The sequence below is a fragment of the Apodemus sylvaticus genome, chromosome 1, assembly GCF_947179515.1.
Source record: "Apodemus sylvaticus chromosome 1, mApoSyl1.1, whole genome shotgun sequence".
NCBI classification, from domain to species: Eukaryota; Metazoa; Chordata; class Mammalia; order Rodentia; family Muridae; genus Apodemus; species Apodemus sylvaticus.
This window is the reverse complement of record NC_067472.1, coordinates 114,532,120-114,551,439: the sequence shown is the minus strand read 5'-3', so window position 1 is coordinate 114,551,439 and position 19,320 is coordinate 114,532,120. Positions and strand designations below refer to the sequence as shown.

The 19,320-nt window shown below is 37.7% G+C and overlaps 1 protein-coding gene across 10 annotated transcripts in view; it reads left to right on the top strand.

Annotated features, from left to right (window-relative positions):
* The window catches only part of Dlg2 (discs large MAGUK scaffold protein 2), a 1,203,331-nt gene that overhangs the window by 468,367 nt on the left and 715,644 nt on the right, over positions 1-19,320 (top strand). For 9 of the 10 annotated variants that reach the window (XM_052158733.1, XM_052158754.1, XM_052158740.1 and 6 more), the window contains one exon: positions 16,754-16,807. The exons of the other annotated variant lie outside the window; for it this stretch is intronic. In XM_052158733.1, coding sequence (XP_052014693.1) covers positions 16,754-16,807 — 54 coding nt within the window. The remainder of the gene's footprint in view (positions 1-16,753; positions 16,808-19,320) is intronic. 10 annotated transcript variants of the gene reach the window in all.

Genomic DNA, 19,320 nt, shown 5'->3' with positions numbered 1-19,320 from the left:
CTCTTCAATTTCAAGATTTGATTCACAAATCAGATCATTTCATATAGTGATGAGATAGAAATTAAGGCAGGACTTTTAGGTTCATCTGCTAAACTCAATGGCTCTGAGCTCAAAATAACAGCAAAGATTTCCCCATATCTTTTAGTATTAAGTGGCTCATGTAAGCTAATAAATATTAGATGCAGGGATAAGGAAATATCTTTCATGAAATCTTAGGAACTCAATCTATCATAGAGCTTTGGAGTAACTTCTGGTATCTCTTGGCAGATATATCTGAGAGTTTTACATTTTATTAAAATGATTACATAAGTCTGAAAAATAGCCTGAAAGTTAGTAGTCCTTCTAGATAAAGACCTATGTTTATTTTTTATTCATTTATCAGTTTGCAGAGCTCATTCCCATGTTCTGGAGCCATTGTTATCTAACTGCTAGCCACTGTTTAGACCCAAAGAGAAATCTATATTTTTTTGCAGTGTCATCACTTCATCAGAGACTTTATGGCCTCTTGACTCAGTGGGACTTACTATCTCTTCCCTCAGTGTTGCTTTCTTAATGTTGATAGTCATCATGTTGTAATTTAGCAAAGTCATTCACTCTGGGATTCTATATGCTATTAGTGCAATCTATCCTCCCATCTTGCTAATAGACACTGGGCTTCTGTCAATCAAAGACAGGGTGCAGTAGTATCCATTCACCTACTTCAATAGCATAAGTTCAAAGTTCTGGTTCCTCTACTGGCTTAACTGATTGTTCCTCCTGTTCCAACATTAAATTCAAAGTACTTCAAATGATGTTCTGTGTGGACAATCAGAGAACCTTGTTTCACTGGCCAGCAAGTGACCAGAGAAACAGAGATAAAATGTAGACAAAAAGTAAAGAACAAAGCTGGAGCAAAAGTGAGCAAATCAACTGAGATTTGGTGTGAGAGTCTATCATTCAAGAAGTGACTCACATCCTCCCTTCCTCCCATCCCACAAGCCTGACATCACACGGCACTCCTTTTCTTTCTTTAGAAAGCCTGATGAACAGTGAGTAGGGACTTAAGTCAACTACTCTGTGAGATGACACTGCCATCTTTACTCCCATGTTACAAAGTCAGTGGCGCCAGGTCCCTTGTCAAGACCAAGTAGCCAGTAAAACCAGGATCCTGGCCTCCTAACACCTAACCTGCTTGACTTTATCCTTAGCCTGTTTTTTTCCTTCCTTCCTTCCTTCCTTCCTTCCTTCCTTCCTTCCTTCCTTCCTTCCTTCCTTCCATCTGTCTGTCTTTCTCATTTTTTGTGTTTTATACTGTACATAGTTAATGGGTTTCTCTTATGCATGACCCCCATGATTCTGTGACCCACGTGGCAAGACCATGTGCTTCTTTTCTTTCCCTATGTTCTGCTCTGCTAAAAACAGTGCCTAAAACAATACCTCTGCTAAGGGACTCTGTAGTGGCTGATTAACCCCGGAGAAGTGCCAATTTGAGCAGTGATGAGACCAGGAAGAGGAAGTGATCCTTTTTGTCTATGTATTCTCAAAATCTGCCATCTCAGCTCTAGGATAACTTCCCTTGACTGCCACTGGCTCTTCTCTTGGAGCCTTCTTAGGTCAGCTCTAAATAGCATTTGTTCAGTAATGGCTTCCAGTCCTAGTTCATGGTGTTCCAAGTGTGTTATTTCCTCTCTGAGTTCTAAATATTATTTCATGTATAATCTTCTTTCTGGATTTCTTTTTCTAGTTTACCCTTCTGGCTCTCACTTCCTAGTCTGTTTAGTAATACCCTAATTTTTGGTCTAGAACTTTGTGACGAATATGAACAAATTTATTAAAGGTTGTCCTAATACTAAAGAATTCCTGATAGTAAAGACATTAGGATGACATTTAGTTTATCAAGACATTTAGTCTAAAGTAGGGGGAGGGGCACTTATCTAGACATGACCTGAATAATTACCGCAGAGTAACTGAGTGAATTTTTGAAGATTGTTAGTAAAGTGTAATGTGTTGCTATCTTTTGCTTTTAAATAAAAAAAAATACCAAAAAAAATCTTTCTACCTCAGATATGTAGTTTGTAATATATATGTATATCTGAGATTCACAAGCCCACCTCCCACACACACACACACACACACACACAATAGTATTGGATACAGAATACCTTCCCTGTATTTCAATATTGCTCATTATAGAGTGATTTTTACTAATATGGTATTAGCACAGATATGTGATATTGTACAATACAGTAAACTCTATACTCGGCCATTCCCACATGCCTCACACATTCTGGAAACTTCAAAATCAGAATTCCACAAGTATTTGTTACAGCAAAAACAAGTAAATAAGTTGTCCAGAGTTCAAAATAGAAACTTGCTCTAGGAGCAAAAAAGAATTTAAAATAATGTACATCAAATCCTAACTAGAGCTGGTATTATAATAGTGCACTATTAATGTCTAATGCTTCAGTTAAATATTTTTAAGAGGGAAGATGCTCAAAGCAATGGCATTTGTCTTCTTAAATAATAAAATGCAGAAAGAAAAAAGATTTCTTCAAGGTCAACACACTAACAAAAGATCAGAGACCTACTGATAAGTTTTATCACATACACACACAAACACAATCTCTCTCTCTCCCTCCTTCCCCCTCCCCCTCTCTCTCTTCATATATATATATGTCTGTCTCATCTATCATCTATCTGTCTTCCTATGTTTTGGGTCCTGACTGGAAGGGTTTCAATAGAAAGCAGGAGAAAGAAGAAATGATCCAGTATAAGTAAGGTTTGGTCCTCTTCCCACTGCTGTCTCAAATCCAACTGCTTCCTGCAAAGTTAAGTTGTCCTATAAGATCATCTGACAAATTAAATTGCAACTCTTTATCCAAAGAGGTTCTTTTGGGTACCCAAATGGTTTAGACTTCTCCCAGAAGAATATTTTTGGGGAATTACAATTTGGGGGATTTTTTTTCTCTCAATAGCCTCATAGCCAAAGAGAGTAGTACAAATGTCTATTTAGGCTATATTCTTCCTGGTCACATTGGCTGGTCATATTTCCCTACTCTTTGTGAAATCTGCCTGTATCTTAAACTGACATAATTAACAGAATTCAGTTGGAAATCAGGGCTTGAATCTATTCAGTTACTTTGAGTTACTATGTGTAAGAACCATAACCCCCTCAACCTTTTCTTGCTTTTGGAAGGACTGTCATAAGCAATCCCATCTTGTTAGTTTGAGACTAGCAAGAGTAAGTTAGTTAGTCTCCCCATGGCACCTAGGCTGGCCTTAATTAAAAATCCTCTCGCTTCAGATTAGGTGCTGGGATTACAGATACTTCTCATTTCTAACTTGTAAGAAAACTGATATTATACTTTACCACTGCTGTTTGTGTGCCTGTGGTTGCTACAGCTAAACCTATTTTCCTTACATTGTCTTTCTTACTACAACTTTCAAAACACTATAAAGTCAATTAGTTTCCATTACAGAAACCTAAAATCGCTAGGACCAGAAATATTCCAATAGATCAAAAACTACTAGACTGTCTAGTTTACTGCTTTATCTGACTCAGAGGTTTGGTTAAGCTTAGGTCCTCATCTCTGCTGGGTCTAATCTTTGCTCTGGAGCTTAATAGCTTGGGTGATTTACTCAGACTCCAATCCTCAGTTTTCTTCTATATAAATCTAGATATTATATTGTTGTAAGATTCTTTGAGATTTACTGAGATATGCATTAAACTCTCAAGATAATTCTTAACCAAATAATGTGCTTCGTCAGGGTTGCTCCCATTCTTAGGAATGCTGCTAAAATTTTGAGTGTTGTCTCAATGTCTGCATTCACAAGTTACATAGTACATTCATATAATATCTTAATGTATTTTTATTGTATGCGATATTGACTAAATAACATCACATATTATTTCCACTTAAATATGACTTGACATTTCAGAAAGATTAATTCAGTCTGACAACAGCATCATAAAGGTGATGTGTCTTTCCTAAGACTCCTGCCTGCCTATTGGAAACTATTTTTATTGACACTTTAGCAGTATTTAAATGGGTTATAATTCAAATGGAGTTATAATTAAAATCAGAAATCATGTAATCCTTCTTAATGATTGCCCTGAACATTGTTATAAGTTAGAGAGTTAGGTGACTTCACCAAGTCCCATCAAACGCAGATACTACTGCAGAGAGCAGAGTTGTGGGGTCCATGCATTATGGTACGAAAGCAAAGAGTCCAAACTTACTATGGAGTAGGAGTGGATAAAGAGGAGACATGAAATGCACATCTTCAAATATCTGATTTAAAAGAGCTATTCCCTTTTCTGATTTGTTGAGAATACCCACTGTAAATAAAACCAATTGAGATTCTAGCTCATGTGTGTGGCTGCTATTTCAATGTACACATATGTCTGAGAGCGCAAAGGAAAGAAAATTTTAGCCTCAAAACTATCATTCACTTCTAACTTCAGACACAGTTTCTGTCTGTCTCTGTTTCTGTCTGTCTCTGTCTCTGTCTCTATCTCTGTCTATCTCTGTCTCTGTCTCTATCTCTGTCCGTCTCTATTTCTGTCTGTCGACTTTCTCTTTCTCTCTCTCTCTCTCTCTCTCTCTCTCTCTCTCTCTCTCTCTCTCTCTCTGTGTGTGTGTGTGTGTGTGTGTGTGTGTGTATCTGCAAGTGTGTAAATTAATATGAAGATATGAGGTCAATCTCATACATAATTTCTCACAATACTACCCACCTTTTTTTTGCCTCAGGGTCTCTCACTGGCCTGGTACTCACTCATTAGGTTAGATTGTCTGGACGGGAGTTTTGGGGATCTCCCTGTGTCAGCCCTACCACCTTAGGAACTACAAGTATGTGTCATTGCTCCTGAGTGTTTTCTAAGAGTACTTGGCATCGGGCTCGGTTCCTTGTGCTTGCACAGTAAGCACTTCACTAATTAAGCAATATTCCTGCCTCCAATATTCCTTCATTTCATTCTGGAACATTGTTGAATACTGTACCTGGGATAATAGGTGAGTGGAGCAAGCAAAATCCTTGTGTTACACACAGAATAATTGACCATTAGAAAGTGTGTTCAAAACAGAAAAGCCAGAAAATCATATGCCTGTCCTAGGAAGCTAAGGCAGCTGCAAGACCAGGAACTGGTTGACATTTCAGATTTATAGTCTCTTGGCTTGAAGAACAAAGAGTCCATTGCTTATTTAATGACAGTGTACAAGGACATCTGCACAATATCTTCTCTGCTACCAACAAATACCAGCAGCAGCTAGCAAATCCCTGTTTTCTAAATACCATCAATTCTTACATATGTTCAGTGATTTTCTTCATTGAAATAGATTCCTAGCAGGGATTAATCTTGAGGAGAAATGAAAATGGGCTAGCTTGTTAGATGTTTAGCATTATCACAATCTTAAGATGAAAAAATAAAACTAAAGTATTTTCTCCCTTGTTCCTTTTGTCACCCAAACTAAGTGCTGACTTTCAGAGGCAAGGCTTGCAGACCCACCATAGGCAAGAAAATATCACAATCAATAACAACTGCACAGCAGTGAACACAAAAACAATTCTGCTCATCCCTCCTAACACTTCCTCTCACACAAAAGACTTACTTTAGGTGTGAAATGTTTTATGACTTTATCCATGGCTTCATCTATATTTCAAGCAGTGCATGATTTAGGACTGAACTATGATTAGTAGAAGTAAAGAGAAGACTGTGGTTTATTCTTCCTGGAATTAGGACTTAGAATTCACAGAGAAAAGTGAGACAAGAAGAAAGAACTTGGGGTAAATCTGTGCTTCCCTTCGAGTCTTCAATTTCTTTTAGAAAGGTTCTTTCACTTCTGATTTTGTTTGTTTCTATTGCCAGTGACAGGATAGGACCCAGGACCCCATGACCACTAAGCAAGTTCTCTCCTACTGAACTATATCCCCAGCCTTTCTATATTATATTCTTGAGGCCACAGTTAACCAGTTTACAAGAAAAATATATAGACTATAAAAGCAGAATAAGAGGATGAGGAATCAAAGTTTAAAGAACATTCACTCAGACATATAATACCTCATCCATTTCCCAGTTCATTAGACACCTATTTATATCATTCACCCTTATCTCATTAACTTTTGTTTTTCATTTCAGCTTGTCTTCTTAAAATCCATGTGTTGTGATAGTAATAGCAAAGTGAGTCTTGTCCCTGCAGGAAGAATTGAACATCCAGCACCAGTCCCTCTCCACTCCTCAGTGCTTCCCAGTAGGATAAAATTTATGATGAGTGAAATCACATTCTGAAGAGACGCACTCTTAGAGGTCACCCATTGTACACTTTACTCTTCAACTATATAGAGAGAAAAATGCAAGTTGGTGATGATTGGTAGTTAGACAGGGTATTTGGCTTTTGATAGCCAGGGAGGAAATATTAGAGATATCAAGTTGACCTTATTATAAATAACTTGAAATACTTTTGAGCCCAAAACAGATAGCTATGGAGTAAAATAGAAAAAAAAATGTAATCATTGCTAAGATAAAACATGAGAAATTAAATGTGATTAGTTTGAGTTAGATGTTAGGTTAAAAGTGTCATAGAACAGCTTTCTTTGTACATGATATTTGATTCCCCACCTTTCCTACAAATTCCATGTTCCTCCAAAATTTTCACATTCTGATAAAATGTATGGTAGGATCATAACTTTGGGTAGTGCTGCCAGCAGCTGCCTACTAATGGATTTTGAGTCAAGATGAGCAATCTTCATCTCTACTAGTTATTAGTGTAGTGACCTTGGACAAGTTGGGTTAGAGGCCAGTATATCACCCAGCTCACCTATAAAGCCATATAAATTGAGGTCATAATTCTTCAGGTGGTAATGAGGATCCAAAAATGTGAGTTCAAACTGCCTGTGTATGCTCTGAGGACCTACACATTCAGCATGGAGTTCCACTTTATGGATATACTAGAGTTTAGAATAATACAGGAGGGAGTCCATCTTGTAGTACAAGAGCTTTCCACAGAAGGAAGCCATTGTCCTTTCTATCTATTTAATTAATTCTGTTGTCTTAGAGGTTAACTCATAAATCTTTATCTTGCTCTTATTCTAGTTCCATAAAATTAAATGCCAACTAACAATCACTTTCTATAGATAGGATAATAATGAAATGAAGTGAAACTCGGGGTTTACACACACAAAAAAGTTAAACTTTTGAGAAAAAATTATACATATGATATATAAACACACATACCACCAAAACCTTTTAGGCAGAGAAAGATTAGTAATTGCTCATCTTGGTAATCAGCTAGACATACTAGAAAGAGGGGAATTCCTTTGAGGAATTGCCTGCATTCGATTAGCCTGTGGACATGTTTGTGGAACTTTTGTCTGTTGAATGCTAACAGATATAAGAGAGTCTAGCCAGTAAGAAAAGTTGCTGAATGTGAGGCTGGGAGAAACAGAAAGCAGCGTTGCTCTGTGGTCTCTCATACAGGCCTGCTTGAGGTCCTGCCTCTCTTCCCTCCATGATGGACCCTAACCTGTAACATGAAATAAGCCTTTCCCTCCTCAAGTTGTTTTTGGTCATGGTTTTTTATCAGAGTGTCAAGAAACAAAGTAAGATAAACTGCTTATCCAGAATTTGAGGTCATATGCTTTCATATATCTTGTTTTCATAAATATTAATAGCCTAGTGTGAACTGAAATGGTACAAGTAATGAAGGCTTCATAAGTGTGGGGGATGGGATAGAGTTTTGATATGCTAAGGGGGGAAGCTCAAGGAGAATGTTAGATGCTAGATTGCTCTTCTGGAATAAAGAATTTGATTAAGTTCATAAAAATGAAGACTACAACTGACTTAGAGTATAGAAAAAGGAACAGAAAAAGGAAGACAGAAAAGCAAAGGTGCTGTGTAGGCATGTACACATATGTTCTTGTAGGCATGACTCCTGCCATGTGGAAGGAAAGACTACAAGGAAAGGCAATCTGAATAATAGAACCTGGAGATTTACAACTCTTGGGAAACTTATGGTATCCACACCATGGATGGCTCTGAGAATAACACCATATGGAATGAATCAGTGATTTCAGTAGGTATAGTTTCTGTGGTAACAGCTACACTGTGTGAACCATATCTGAGGTCTGAGTGTGTGGCTCCATTTTTCCTGGGATCTTCACAGAGCATTTATGTAAATAATGCAATTAGAGATGTTCTTTCACACTGTGAATTGGGGTTTGAGGTATTGTGGGTAGATAGTAAATACAAGGAACTTAAGAAACAGAAGACTTGGATTTGAGATCTGGCTTTGATCCACTCTAGATGTCTAAATTTGACAAATTCACTAGATCACCATTAGCTTCTGTTTATCTAGAGACAAGAGAAAACACAGTCATTCTCCCTGGGTTATATAAGGAGTAAACAATAATACACAACATAAAATCTTGCCTTTTTGCCTGGCACAGTGGGAAATTGTCCTATCGATATTTTTTCTTCCCTTTTCCTGTGGAAATTTAATTAGAAAATATGGATGAACATTTTTTATATGATGTAAAAGATAATATTGGTGTTTTAAGTAATTATCAACTTGGATTTGGTATTGATCTGAAGACCAACTTTTCATGAGTCATTTATTTTAGCTTGTGTACTAAATACAAGGAAGAATAAGGAAACAGTGCAGGGTCTGGAGTCTCATGACTAACTGTCCAAACAGCCTGATCTAAGTACTAGTGAATCCAATGGAAACATAAAGAAAACTATTTGATTCCCTGGTCCTTTCTTTCTGTGTCTCAACTCCAGACTCCATAGGGTTGTATGCATGAGGAAGAAAGAGATCACTAATTTGGTCTGAGTTCTTTAAAGTATCATCAATTTTCTGCAAAGGATTATATTTCCTTATGTATTATTTTATTTGTAGTACTGGGGATCTAAGCCTGGGTTTCAAATATAGTAAGGTAAATACTCCATAACTGAGCTATAACCAAAGCATAGATGTCCTTGGGTTAGAGGATCAACTTGGAAAAACTTAAATCCAGTATTACTATTTTTGAGCTAGGCTGATGATAAAGGAGATAGGTTGCCCTGTATAGTGTTTTGTTTGTCTTGGTTCTGTTTGGTTTGGTTTGGTTTGGTTTGGCTTGGCTTGGTTTGGCTTAGCTTGGCTTGGCTTGGCTTGGCTTGGCTTGGCTTGGCTTGGCTTGGCTTGGCTTGGCTTGGCTTGGCTTGGCTTGGCTTGGCTTGGCTTGACTTGGCTTGGTTTGGTTTGGTTTAGTCTGGCTTGGTTTGGTTTGGTTTAGTTTCTTTTGGTCTGATTTGGTTTGGTCTGGTCTGGATTGGTTAAAAAGGGTAAGATCCAAGATCTTGGTTTCTTCAACTGTTAGCCTAAAGTGCAGTTCAACTGTTAATCCCTTAGGCATTCATGTTGCTTTCTTACCCACTCCTGTTGCCTTTGTGTCCTGCTGTGAAGAGCATGCTCTGTTCACTGCTGATTGAGCATAAATTAGGTGACAAGGACCCACTTAGTAGCACTAGCTACTAGTATAGCTGGGTTAGAGAGAACTACACTTACCTGGTTGGTATTATGGAGAAAGGAATGTGAGGCAACAATATTTTAAAGAGCAAATTCTAAATCCAGTGTCAACATAAGTTTCTATTTATAGGCCTTCACATGTATTATTTTTTCTCATCACTTTTTGAGAAATAGGTTAACTAGAAAATAGCATTGTCCCATTTTTTTTAAAGCAGAAGTTTGCAATAGATTAGGGGACCTAGAAACCTTGTGAGAATTGGGAAATTGAATCTCAGTCAGTACTTCTCTTCAGAGTATGAAAAGAAACTCCTAATTTTCCAGGCCAAGAAAGAAAAAAAGAGAGATAAATAAAAAGGAAAAGGGAAGGGGGAGAAGGAATCCTGTCAGTCTGCTTACCTCAAGTTCAACAGATCAATTAGAAAATTGGTTTACGCCCTGAAGAGCAACACTTCTCAAGGGTCTTAGAACTATGACCTTTTCTCAAAGAGTTTCTCAACTTTGGCTTCTTTCCATTCCCACTCTTGTTCTCTTCCACTACACCCATACCTCTCTCCTTTCCACTTTCCTTTCCCCCCTCTCCTTTCCCTTACTCCACCTTGCCTTCCAGTCCTGTCCCTTCAGCTCCTCCCCCTCTTGTTCCCACCTCCTTTTCCTTCCACTCTCCTGCCCTCCTTTCTCCTTCTCTTCCATTCCTACCTTTTCCTTCCTCCCCGTTTGCTCTGTCTGTCCTTCCTGACCCCTGGCTTCCTGTCTTTCTCTACTTTCCTGTTTCTTTTCAGTGATGAAATACCATTTATTTTTAATACATCAAAAATTAAGTGTATCAATTCCTGTTAAAGTATTACCATCACTGATACATAACACTATTATAGCCTCAATTCTTATTTTGAATAATAATGAGATCTGAAGCATGCCACTTTTTTCTCTATTACCTTGTTTGTAAAATTAAAGGATGAAGAAAAACATTCCCTATCTCAGCTTTAAAATCCTCTTGTTTTCCCACTGTAAATTACAAGTAATTGTTCCTTTCTCATAGTACCACAGGGTGATTAAATAAGCTAATTCATATGAAGTAGATGCCTCACTAGTGAATGTGTAATGGTTAGCCACCCCACTCTTTAAAACAGGAAGCTAGATAAGGCTGCGTGGTGGTATTGGAAGTATTCAACTGATATAGGTTCCTACCTTGAACCTACTTGTAGATTTCAAATGATTCCTTTATCTGAGAATAGAAACCTGAGAAGATCCAGGGATGTATGGACCCAACAGCAAAGTGATTGGAATAAGGAGAAGGAAGCAAAAGTTTTCACTCCAAAGGAAAACAAGAGTACAATTTAGGGAAAAGACAAATGATTCCTCTTTTCCAGAATTCTTGTTTCGATATAGGCCAAGGGGGTGAGAAAAAATCTAACATAAAACACAGCCACCATGGCATACTCAATCCAATCCTCAATAGTGAGGTTTTATTTCAGACCTGACAAAATGTATGGGTGAAAAGGCCAAATATGCTTCTTTCCCCTCTGGGATCAAACTCTAATTCATCTGGGACTCATCCTGCACATGGCTTCTCCATATATTGTGAAATTAAAGGTTGGTTAATAGGGTATCTAGTAGGTGCCAGTGAAAGCCAGATGTTAGGTAACTTCTAGTTCAGAGATTTATTGTTTTCAGGGAAACTCCTGGTCCCCATCTCTCTCTCCTCAGGTCATTTTTAGGAACCATACACATGTCAGTGTTCACTTAAAGAGTCTTATCCTGAAAAACTGAGAAGGCAGTCAAGATGCCAAGCCCTACCATCTGCTCAGTTCCTCCTGTCATATTTTGTTTCCTTCTTAACTTGACCAATTTGTGACTGTTTGATTTTTGATTTTCATTGTCTGACTCTGTTGAAACTATTATACAGTTTCTTACACTGAAAGCTTTACTGTTTATGGCATAGAGTCTGGTTGATGAACTAGTTGGCTTTTCTTTTCCTGTGTTGCTTCTAAAATTTTAGAATTAAGCCTGGATTCAGTTTCTGATCTTGTCTACCCTGTACTTCCAGGCATGAGATCCCTAGTACCTGCCTGTGAGACCAACTGTATATCCTACCAAAACTTTGTCTGAGGGGACTTCTTCTTTGTGGGTGGTTTAAAACAACCTGCTTACTTACATAAGAAATATTTCTGGAAAGACTCAGTGAAGCATTATAGGGCAAAACCAGAACAGGGAAATGGGAAGGATTGGGTGGGAAAAGAGGGGGAGGGATGGGGGCTGATGGGACTTTCGGGGAGTGGGGGTCCAGAAAAGGGGAAATCATTTGAAATGTAAATAAAAAATATATCAAATAAAAAAAAAAAGAAGTGGCAATTAGCAGCATCCAGAAGTACATGGGTAGCATCAAGGATGAACATCATTGTGCCAGCTACTTTTATGTCAACCTGACATAAACTAGGGACATTGGAGATAAATGAGATCCTCTATTGAGAAAATGTCTTTATACAATGGGCTGTAGGAGAGCACTTAAGTATTTTCTTAATTAGTGATTGATATGGTAGGACCCAGCCCATTGTGGGTGGGGCTATCCCTTGGTTGGTGGTCTTGGTTTCTTTTTTTTTAATTTTTTTCTCTATTGATATATTTTTATTTACATTTCAAATGATTTCCCCTTTTCTGGGTCCCCACTCCCCGCAAGTCCCATAAGCCCTCTTCCCTCCCCCTATTCCTCTATCTACCCCTTCCCACTTCCCTGTTCTGCTATTCCCCTATACTCTTGCACTGAGTCTTTCCAGAACAGGGGCCACTCCTCCTCTCTTTTTGGACCTCATTTAATATGTGGATTATGTCTTGGATATTCAAAGTTTCTAGGCTAATATCCACTTATCAGTGCGTGCATACCCTGATTGATCTTTTGAGACTGTGTTACCTCACTTAGTATGATGTTCTCCAGCTCCATCTATTTGTCTAAGAATTTCATTAATTCATTGTTTCTAATGGCTGAATAGTACTCCATTGGGTAAATATACCACATTTTTTGTATCCATTCCTCTGTTGAGGGACACCTGGGTTCTTTACAGCTTCTGGCTACTACAAATAGGGCTGCTATGAACATAGTGGAGCATGTGTCCTTATTGCATGCTGAAGAATCCTCTGGGATTCCTATGCCCAGGAGTGGTATAGTAGGGTCCTCAGGAAGTGTCATGCCCAGTTTTCTGAGGAACCGCCAGACTGATTTCCAAAGTGGTTGCACCATCTTGCAATCCCACCAGCAGTGGAGGAGTATTCCTCTTTTTCCACATCCTCGCCAATACCTGCTGTCTCCTGAGTTTTTGACCTTAGCCATTCTGACTGGTGTGAGGTGAAATATCAGGGTTGTTTTGATTTGCATTTCCCTAATGATTAATGATGTTGAACATTTCTTAAGGTGTTTCTCGGCCCACTGAAGTTCATGTGAAAATTCTTTGTTTAGCTCCGTACCCCTCTTTTTAATGGGGTTATTTGGTTCTCTAGGTTCTATAAAACAGGCTGAATAAGCCACAAGGAGCAAGCCATTGAGCAGCATTCCTCAATGACTTTTGCTTCAGCTCTTGCTTCCAGGTTCCTGTCCTGTTTGAGTTCCTGTCCTGACTTCCTGTAATAATTAACAAGGATATAGAAGTGTAGGCAAAATAACCCATTTCCTCCCCCAAGTTTCCTTGGTCATGATGCTTTATCACAGCAATAAAAAACTTCGGGCAATTGTGAACACTGCAATGTGTCTTCAATGTGTTGGCTTCCTTATTAATGTGATTCTCTTAATGGCATGTCCAGAAGATTATCTTTTGCTAACAAAAGCAATGTAGTCACTACAATCTCAGAATACTTGTATAAGTTGTGAAACACAAAGGCAGAAAGGAAAGTGGGAAGAATGAATAACATCATCTCATAATTCACAAGTACTTCTCTCTCTACCTGTTTCTTGCTTTTCTGTTTCACTTCACTTGTTCCTGCTGTAAACTGGCTTCCTCCAATGGAAGAGAATGGGAGTTAGAGGGGAAACCACTTGCCCGTTACTGTTTGCATCACCCAAGAAAGGTTGCATTTCTTAATCCTTTAAAGTTTCAAATACCTGCCTGGATTTATGTAAACAACAGCCTTAACGCTTCTGTTTTCTGATGAAAAGGAAATTAATTTTCTCTCTTCAGATTTGCTCTGAGTCTTATTTCCAGGGAATGGAAATAAGCATATGGAAAGGGAGGCTGGAGTTTGAGTCACCAGTTTGATTGATGGGTTCAATTAAAGATACCTACTATGAAACCAGTATGTGTATATGGGGCAGTGTGGAGAGGAAACTTAGAAACACCAAAGCAACAAGAGAACCTGTTTCTAAAACTCAGAAACCCAACCAGATTCATCTAGGCTTGATTTGTGACCCTTACAAACATCAGCAGGGAAACAGAAGCGAGAAAGAACAATTTATATATGAGTAATTCAGATATAAGAACTTTAGAGATGTTTAATCAGGTTTATAAAGATATATAATGCTTTTGTTGAGGCCTCATCTGTACTTTATAGTTATATTTAGTCAGTAATTCCTAAGAAGGGCTGAGGATATAGCCTAAAGGTAGACAGCCTATCAATGGGCAAAACCATGGTTTTAATACTCAGCTTTACACAATTTTTTTTATTTTTTTTTTTTTGTTTTTTTTTCATGACAGGGTTTCTCTATGTACCCCTGGCTGTCCTGGAACTCACTCTGTAGACCAGGCTGGCCTTGAACTCAGAAATCCACCTGCCTCTGCCTCCCAAGTACTGGGATTAAAGGCGTGCACCATCACTGCAAGGCAGCCCTACACAATTAATAATAATCATAATAACATTCTTCTTTTCCTCTGTATATGTAATTCATATGGAGGATTCTAGAAAAGTATATCATCTTTGCTAATTTTAAAATATAGAATCTTGTTGCAAAGATAAATTTACATATGGAAAAGAGAAAAGAGCACAAACAGTAAGTTATAGATAGCACTGCATAGGAAATGTGCTCTTAAATTTATTCATGCAACATAAAATATAACCTGAGAAAAAATAAAGTTTAAGGAAAAGCACCAGACCAATTTAATTTGAATTTAGTGATCAATGCTATGCTTGTTAACAAAGACCAACTATAATATCAAGGCAGTTTTTAATTGATTTAAAGATAGGATACATAGACTCATTTGTGACTCTCAAGGACAAAATGGAAAAGACAGAGTCAGCAAATGAGAACTACAATATAATATAGACATATGAATAGACACAAAAATGATACAAATGAAAGTTACATGGAGGGTAAATAATAGATAATATAGAGAGATAAATAGGATAGATAGATAGATAGATAGATAGATAGATAGATAGATAGATAGATAGATAGATAGAATGATAGATCCAAGATACTGGGATTATATAGCTGCTTAGTAGGGAAACAGTGGCTTTTGATACCTTTCAAAAACAATATTTACATTTCAGTTTTCAATGTTTTTCCTGAACTCCAATTTTTCATCTTTACATGGCTATAGTGAAAATAATGTCTTGTCAGTGTAGCTTTCTAATGATTAAATGAGAATGTGTTGTCTGTATCACATACACACATTTTATATATATATATATATATATATATATATATATATATATATATATATTCATACATACATATGTGTGTGTATGTAATGAACAGTGATATTGTATTACTATAAACTAGCATAGAACTGAGATCTCTGAAGTCTAATAGAGCACCAGCCATCATATACATATGAATGTTTATATTTATAGTAAACTATTATTAGGAAAATTTAGAAATATTTAGCATTAACCCTGAAATGTAGTTTCTAATGTGCATTCACATTCATATCCTCCTTTAATGTTTAACATTTTTAACATGATTACATTTTTTTCCACTCTATAGAGGTAAAGGAGCCAGGGGGTCTTATTATAGCATTATAACACCAAGAAGTTAATTGATGTTAGTCCCCAAAGCATTTAATTGAGAAGTTGCTGCACCAAATTTGAGCCCATGTCTTTTGACTGAAAAGCTGCTTCCCATTCCAAAATTCTATTTATAGACCATATTTTTAGGTTTGGGTATAGGTGATCCATCTTTCTATTATCTATTTTCTCCAAGGTCTCTATCACCTACAAGGTACTTATGATAATTAATAACATACTAAGAGTATCAAGTTCACTTGCTATGTAATTATGTACATTAAGTTTATATTCATTATTCCTAGTCTTTGAGTTAAGAAAAAAATTGCCACCTAAAACCAATTGGAATGCTGTGAGTCTTTTGATTATGATTCCACTTGCACAGACTGACATTACAGAGCTGTTAACTCTGTTAACTCCAGAGGGCACAGCTAATGAAATGTCCCAAATGTTGAGTACTTGCCAAGACACTGCACCACATAGGACAGCTCTCAATTAATCATGATGAGAGTATTTCCCCCTATCTAAATGAAATCTGTAATTTGGGATAGAGATTAAAGATTCTTTGGGGAATGAAGGAAAGGTTGATGTGAAAGTTCTAGAAACTTGAAAATAAAATTAGATCTACTCAATATTCATGAAGTCAGATTGGTGATGCAAATAGATTGCCATCTCTTATTTTTTAATGCCTGTGCTTTAGCACACCTGTATCAGTCCTCCACCCATTCCCATTCAACTTTAAAGGGAGTTACTGGAAACTATACAAATTGTTTTTAAAAATGGAAGCTTAGCACATCAAATATGATTTTCTGTCATCTCTGATTTTTAAATTTTGTCTAATGTTCATGGTCATAGATACACAAATTTAAAAGGATGATGTAACATATGTACTAGATAAATATTTGTAAGTGAAACTTTGTTTTATCAGGTAAATATACTGTTGTATACTGGCTTAAATATTAGCCAAAATTTGATTGTGCTTACTTAAGAGAAAAAACAAATTTCTTCAGCAAACTTATTTATAAAGAAATAACACACATTTTAACTCCCATCTGATTTAGTAGAAATCCCTACCTCTTAGGTAGCACAAACCTAGGTTGTTGTTTAAATTTTAAGAGAAAATTGATGTGATTTCTATTGATGTTTAATTTAATTTACATTATTGAGCATTGGGAAGAGGTATTTGAAGTAAGAGGAGGTGTGAAAACTCAACCTTCTTATTACAGTATCCAACATCTACTCAGGGCTAGTGCCAGACCTCAAGAAATGCTTGTGGTGATCTTTGTTACATAAGGTAACAGAATTGTTGGTTACTTAATTTTTTTTTTTCTGTTTCTTTTCTTTAGGCTAGCCCTGCTCCTATAATTGTCAACACAGACACTTTGGACACTATTCCTTATGTAAGTAACATTTTTATGAAGACTTAATTTTGAAAGACTGGTGGGACACAACTGAATTTAAGTCACTGTGTAATTGGTTCTATTCAGTTGGCATAATCTGCTAAAATGACATGCATGATTGGTTTTGTGAATGTTCTTTTGTTGTTTCGTGAACCTTGGCTTAGTCATACAAATATTTCTCTCTTTTGTGAGTATTTTGTAGAGTGGCCCATCATGAGAGGGAACAGCATAGGCAAGTGTATTAAAATATTTTTTTGTGTGCGAGGTGATTCCCTGGAAAGAGTGCTAGTGAAAGGCGTGGCAACCATCACTGTGTTTCTGACTAAACACGCATTTAGATAAATGTCTATTGCATAGCCTGGAACCTAGTTCATAAGTAAATATTTGATAGATTTTTGGGGGCTCCTAATAAGAAGTAGAAGGTAATTTTTACAGATAAGTTTTCCATGTAAGAAAATATGCAAATTTGTGAATATTTGGACTATGAAATACTAAGGGCACAACTGAGCATGAAAAAACAGGATGGGGTAGGCTACCCCACTGAACATGATCATTATGGTGGCCAAAAATTTGTGGATAGACTCTAGCTCTAGAGACTGGCAATATCAATGCATTACATTGTGGGAGAATGGCTGCATTATGGATGTCTTTGAATGTTTTACGATGCTTGATAGTGACCAGGGACCACAAGATACCCACATATCCCTGCTGAGAGATGATATGGAACAGGTAGAAGGGCCAGTGGGATACATGACAATGGATTCTTGGCCTTTAAGTGAGTAAAGCGAGTGAAGTTCTTATATTTGGCACAAGGCAGGTTCTTGCTCCTCACCAGATGTTCTCAGAGGCACCAAGCAAATCCTAGATATAGATGAGAATTGAAAAGCCCATGGCTCTCTAAAGGGGACACCAGCTACTTGAGGCCATTTTTACAAATCAAGTAATATTTCAAGAGAGATCAAAAATGTGCCTCTTTATATAAACATTTACAATTTCTACAGACAACAAATACTTCCCAAACTTCAAACATCCATGTCTCATCCATGGGCTGACATTTGAGAAACACATGCCTCATAGAACTGGAGGCCTGCAAGCCAGTACTTAGACCCAGGGAGCAGTATTCCAGAGCTAGCATGCAGAGTTGGGACTTGATTACAGAACAACTGACTAAACCAGGGCATAGGGTCAGGACAGAAATAAAAACAGGCTTGGCTTCGTGTTGAATCACCTGATGGTTTGAACTAGCTTCTCCTAAATCTTCCTGCAGGAGAATAGTTAAGGACTAGAGGGAGAATGTGCTTAAACTCTCTAACATGAATCAAGTAGGCTATGCAATGTTAAGGACTCTGTAGAATGAAGCAAAATAATACATTAAAGTTTTTTAAATCATTCATCCTACCTTCTTTTCTAAATGACTAACATTGTTTTAAGCATTTAACAAATGTGTATAATTTAGTAATCCTAACAATTTTGCAAAGCATAATCTATTAATTTTATATTTTAAAAATTGAAAAAAAAATGTGTAGGGTTCAATTTGTGTTTTGAGCTCTAGTAAAGTTTCTTTTCCAGGAGAGAAGCCCAGAGGGCCAAGAGAGTGAATCTAAATATGCAGCAGTATTGGGTGGGGGACAGGAGGAACCTCTAGAAAATCTGAGACCTGGAATGGGAGAGGCTACCAGAACTCAAGGGTGATGAGTAGCCAAAATGTCCAACAGTGGGGAGATGGACCCTAAAGAGTCCACCCGCAGTAGATATACACGGTCCTAGTTGAGGCAAGATACCACCCACCCACCTTCAAAATTTTGATCCAGAATTGCTGTAAAGGAAATGGAGGGACAAAAATAAAGCAGAGTGTGAAAGAAAGGCCACCCAATGACTGACATAACTTGGGATCCATCCCATGCATGCACACATTCTTACAGACACTTTGTTGGACTTGCAGACAGGAGCCTAGCTTAGGCATCCGAAAGGCTCTACCAGCACCTGACTGAGACAGATGCAGATATTGACAGCCAAGCATTGGACTGAGGATAGGGACCCCTCTGGAAGAGTTAGGGGAAAGACTGAAGGAACTGAAGAGTACACTGCAACCCCATAGGAAGACTAACAATGTCAACAATTGGGAAACACAACACTTGGGAGCTCCCAGAGACTAGGCCACTGGGCAATGACCATAGACAGGCCTGTCTGTGCCCCTGGTACAAGGTTAGAAGAGGATTGCCTTGTCTGGAAGAGGAAGCTCTTAATCCTGTGGAAACTGCATGCCTCAGGGAAGAGGGATGCTTGCTTATGGAAGTGAGATGGGGTAGGTGCGCAGGTTGGGGAGTACCTTTACTGAGGGATGGGGGGAGATAGGATGATGAACCCCAGAGGGACCAGAATGGGGCACCTTAAGGAATATGGGATGAGGCTCATGGAGGAGGTACAGGGAAGGGAGCCCACATTTGAAATGTAAATAAATAAAATAATTAGAAACAAAAACAAACAAGCAATAAAACACTATAGCTCCTTCC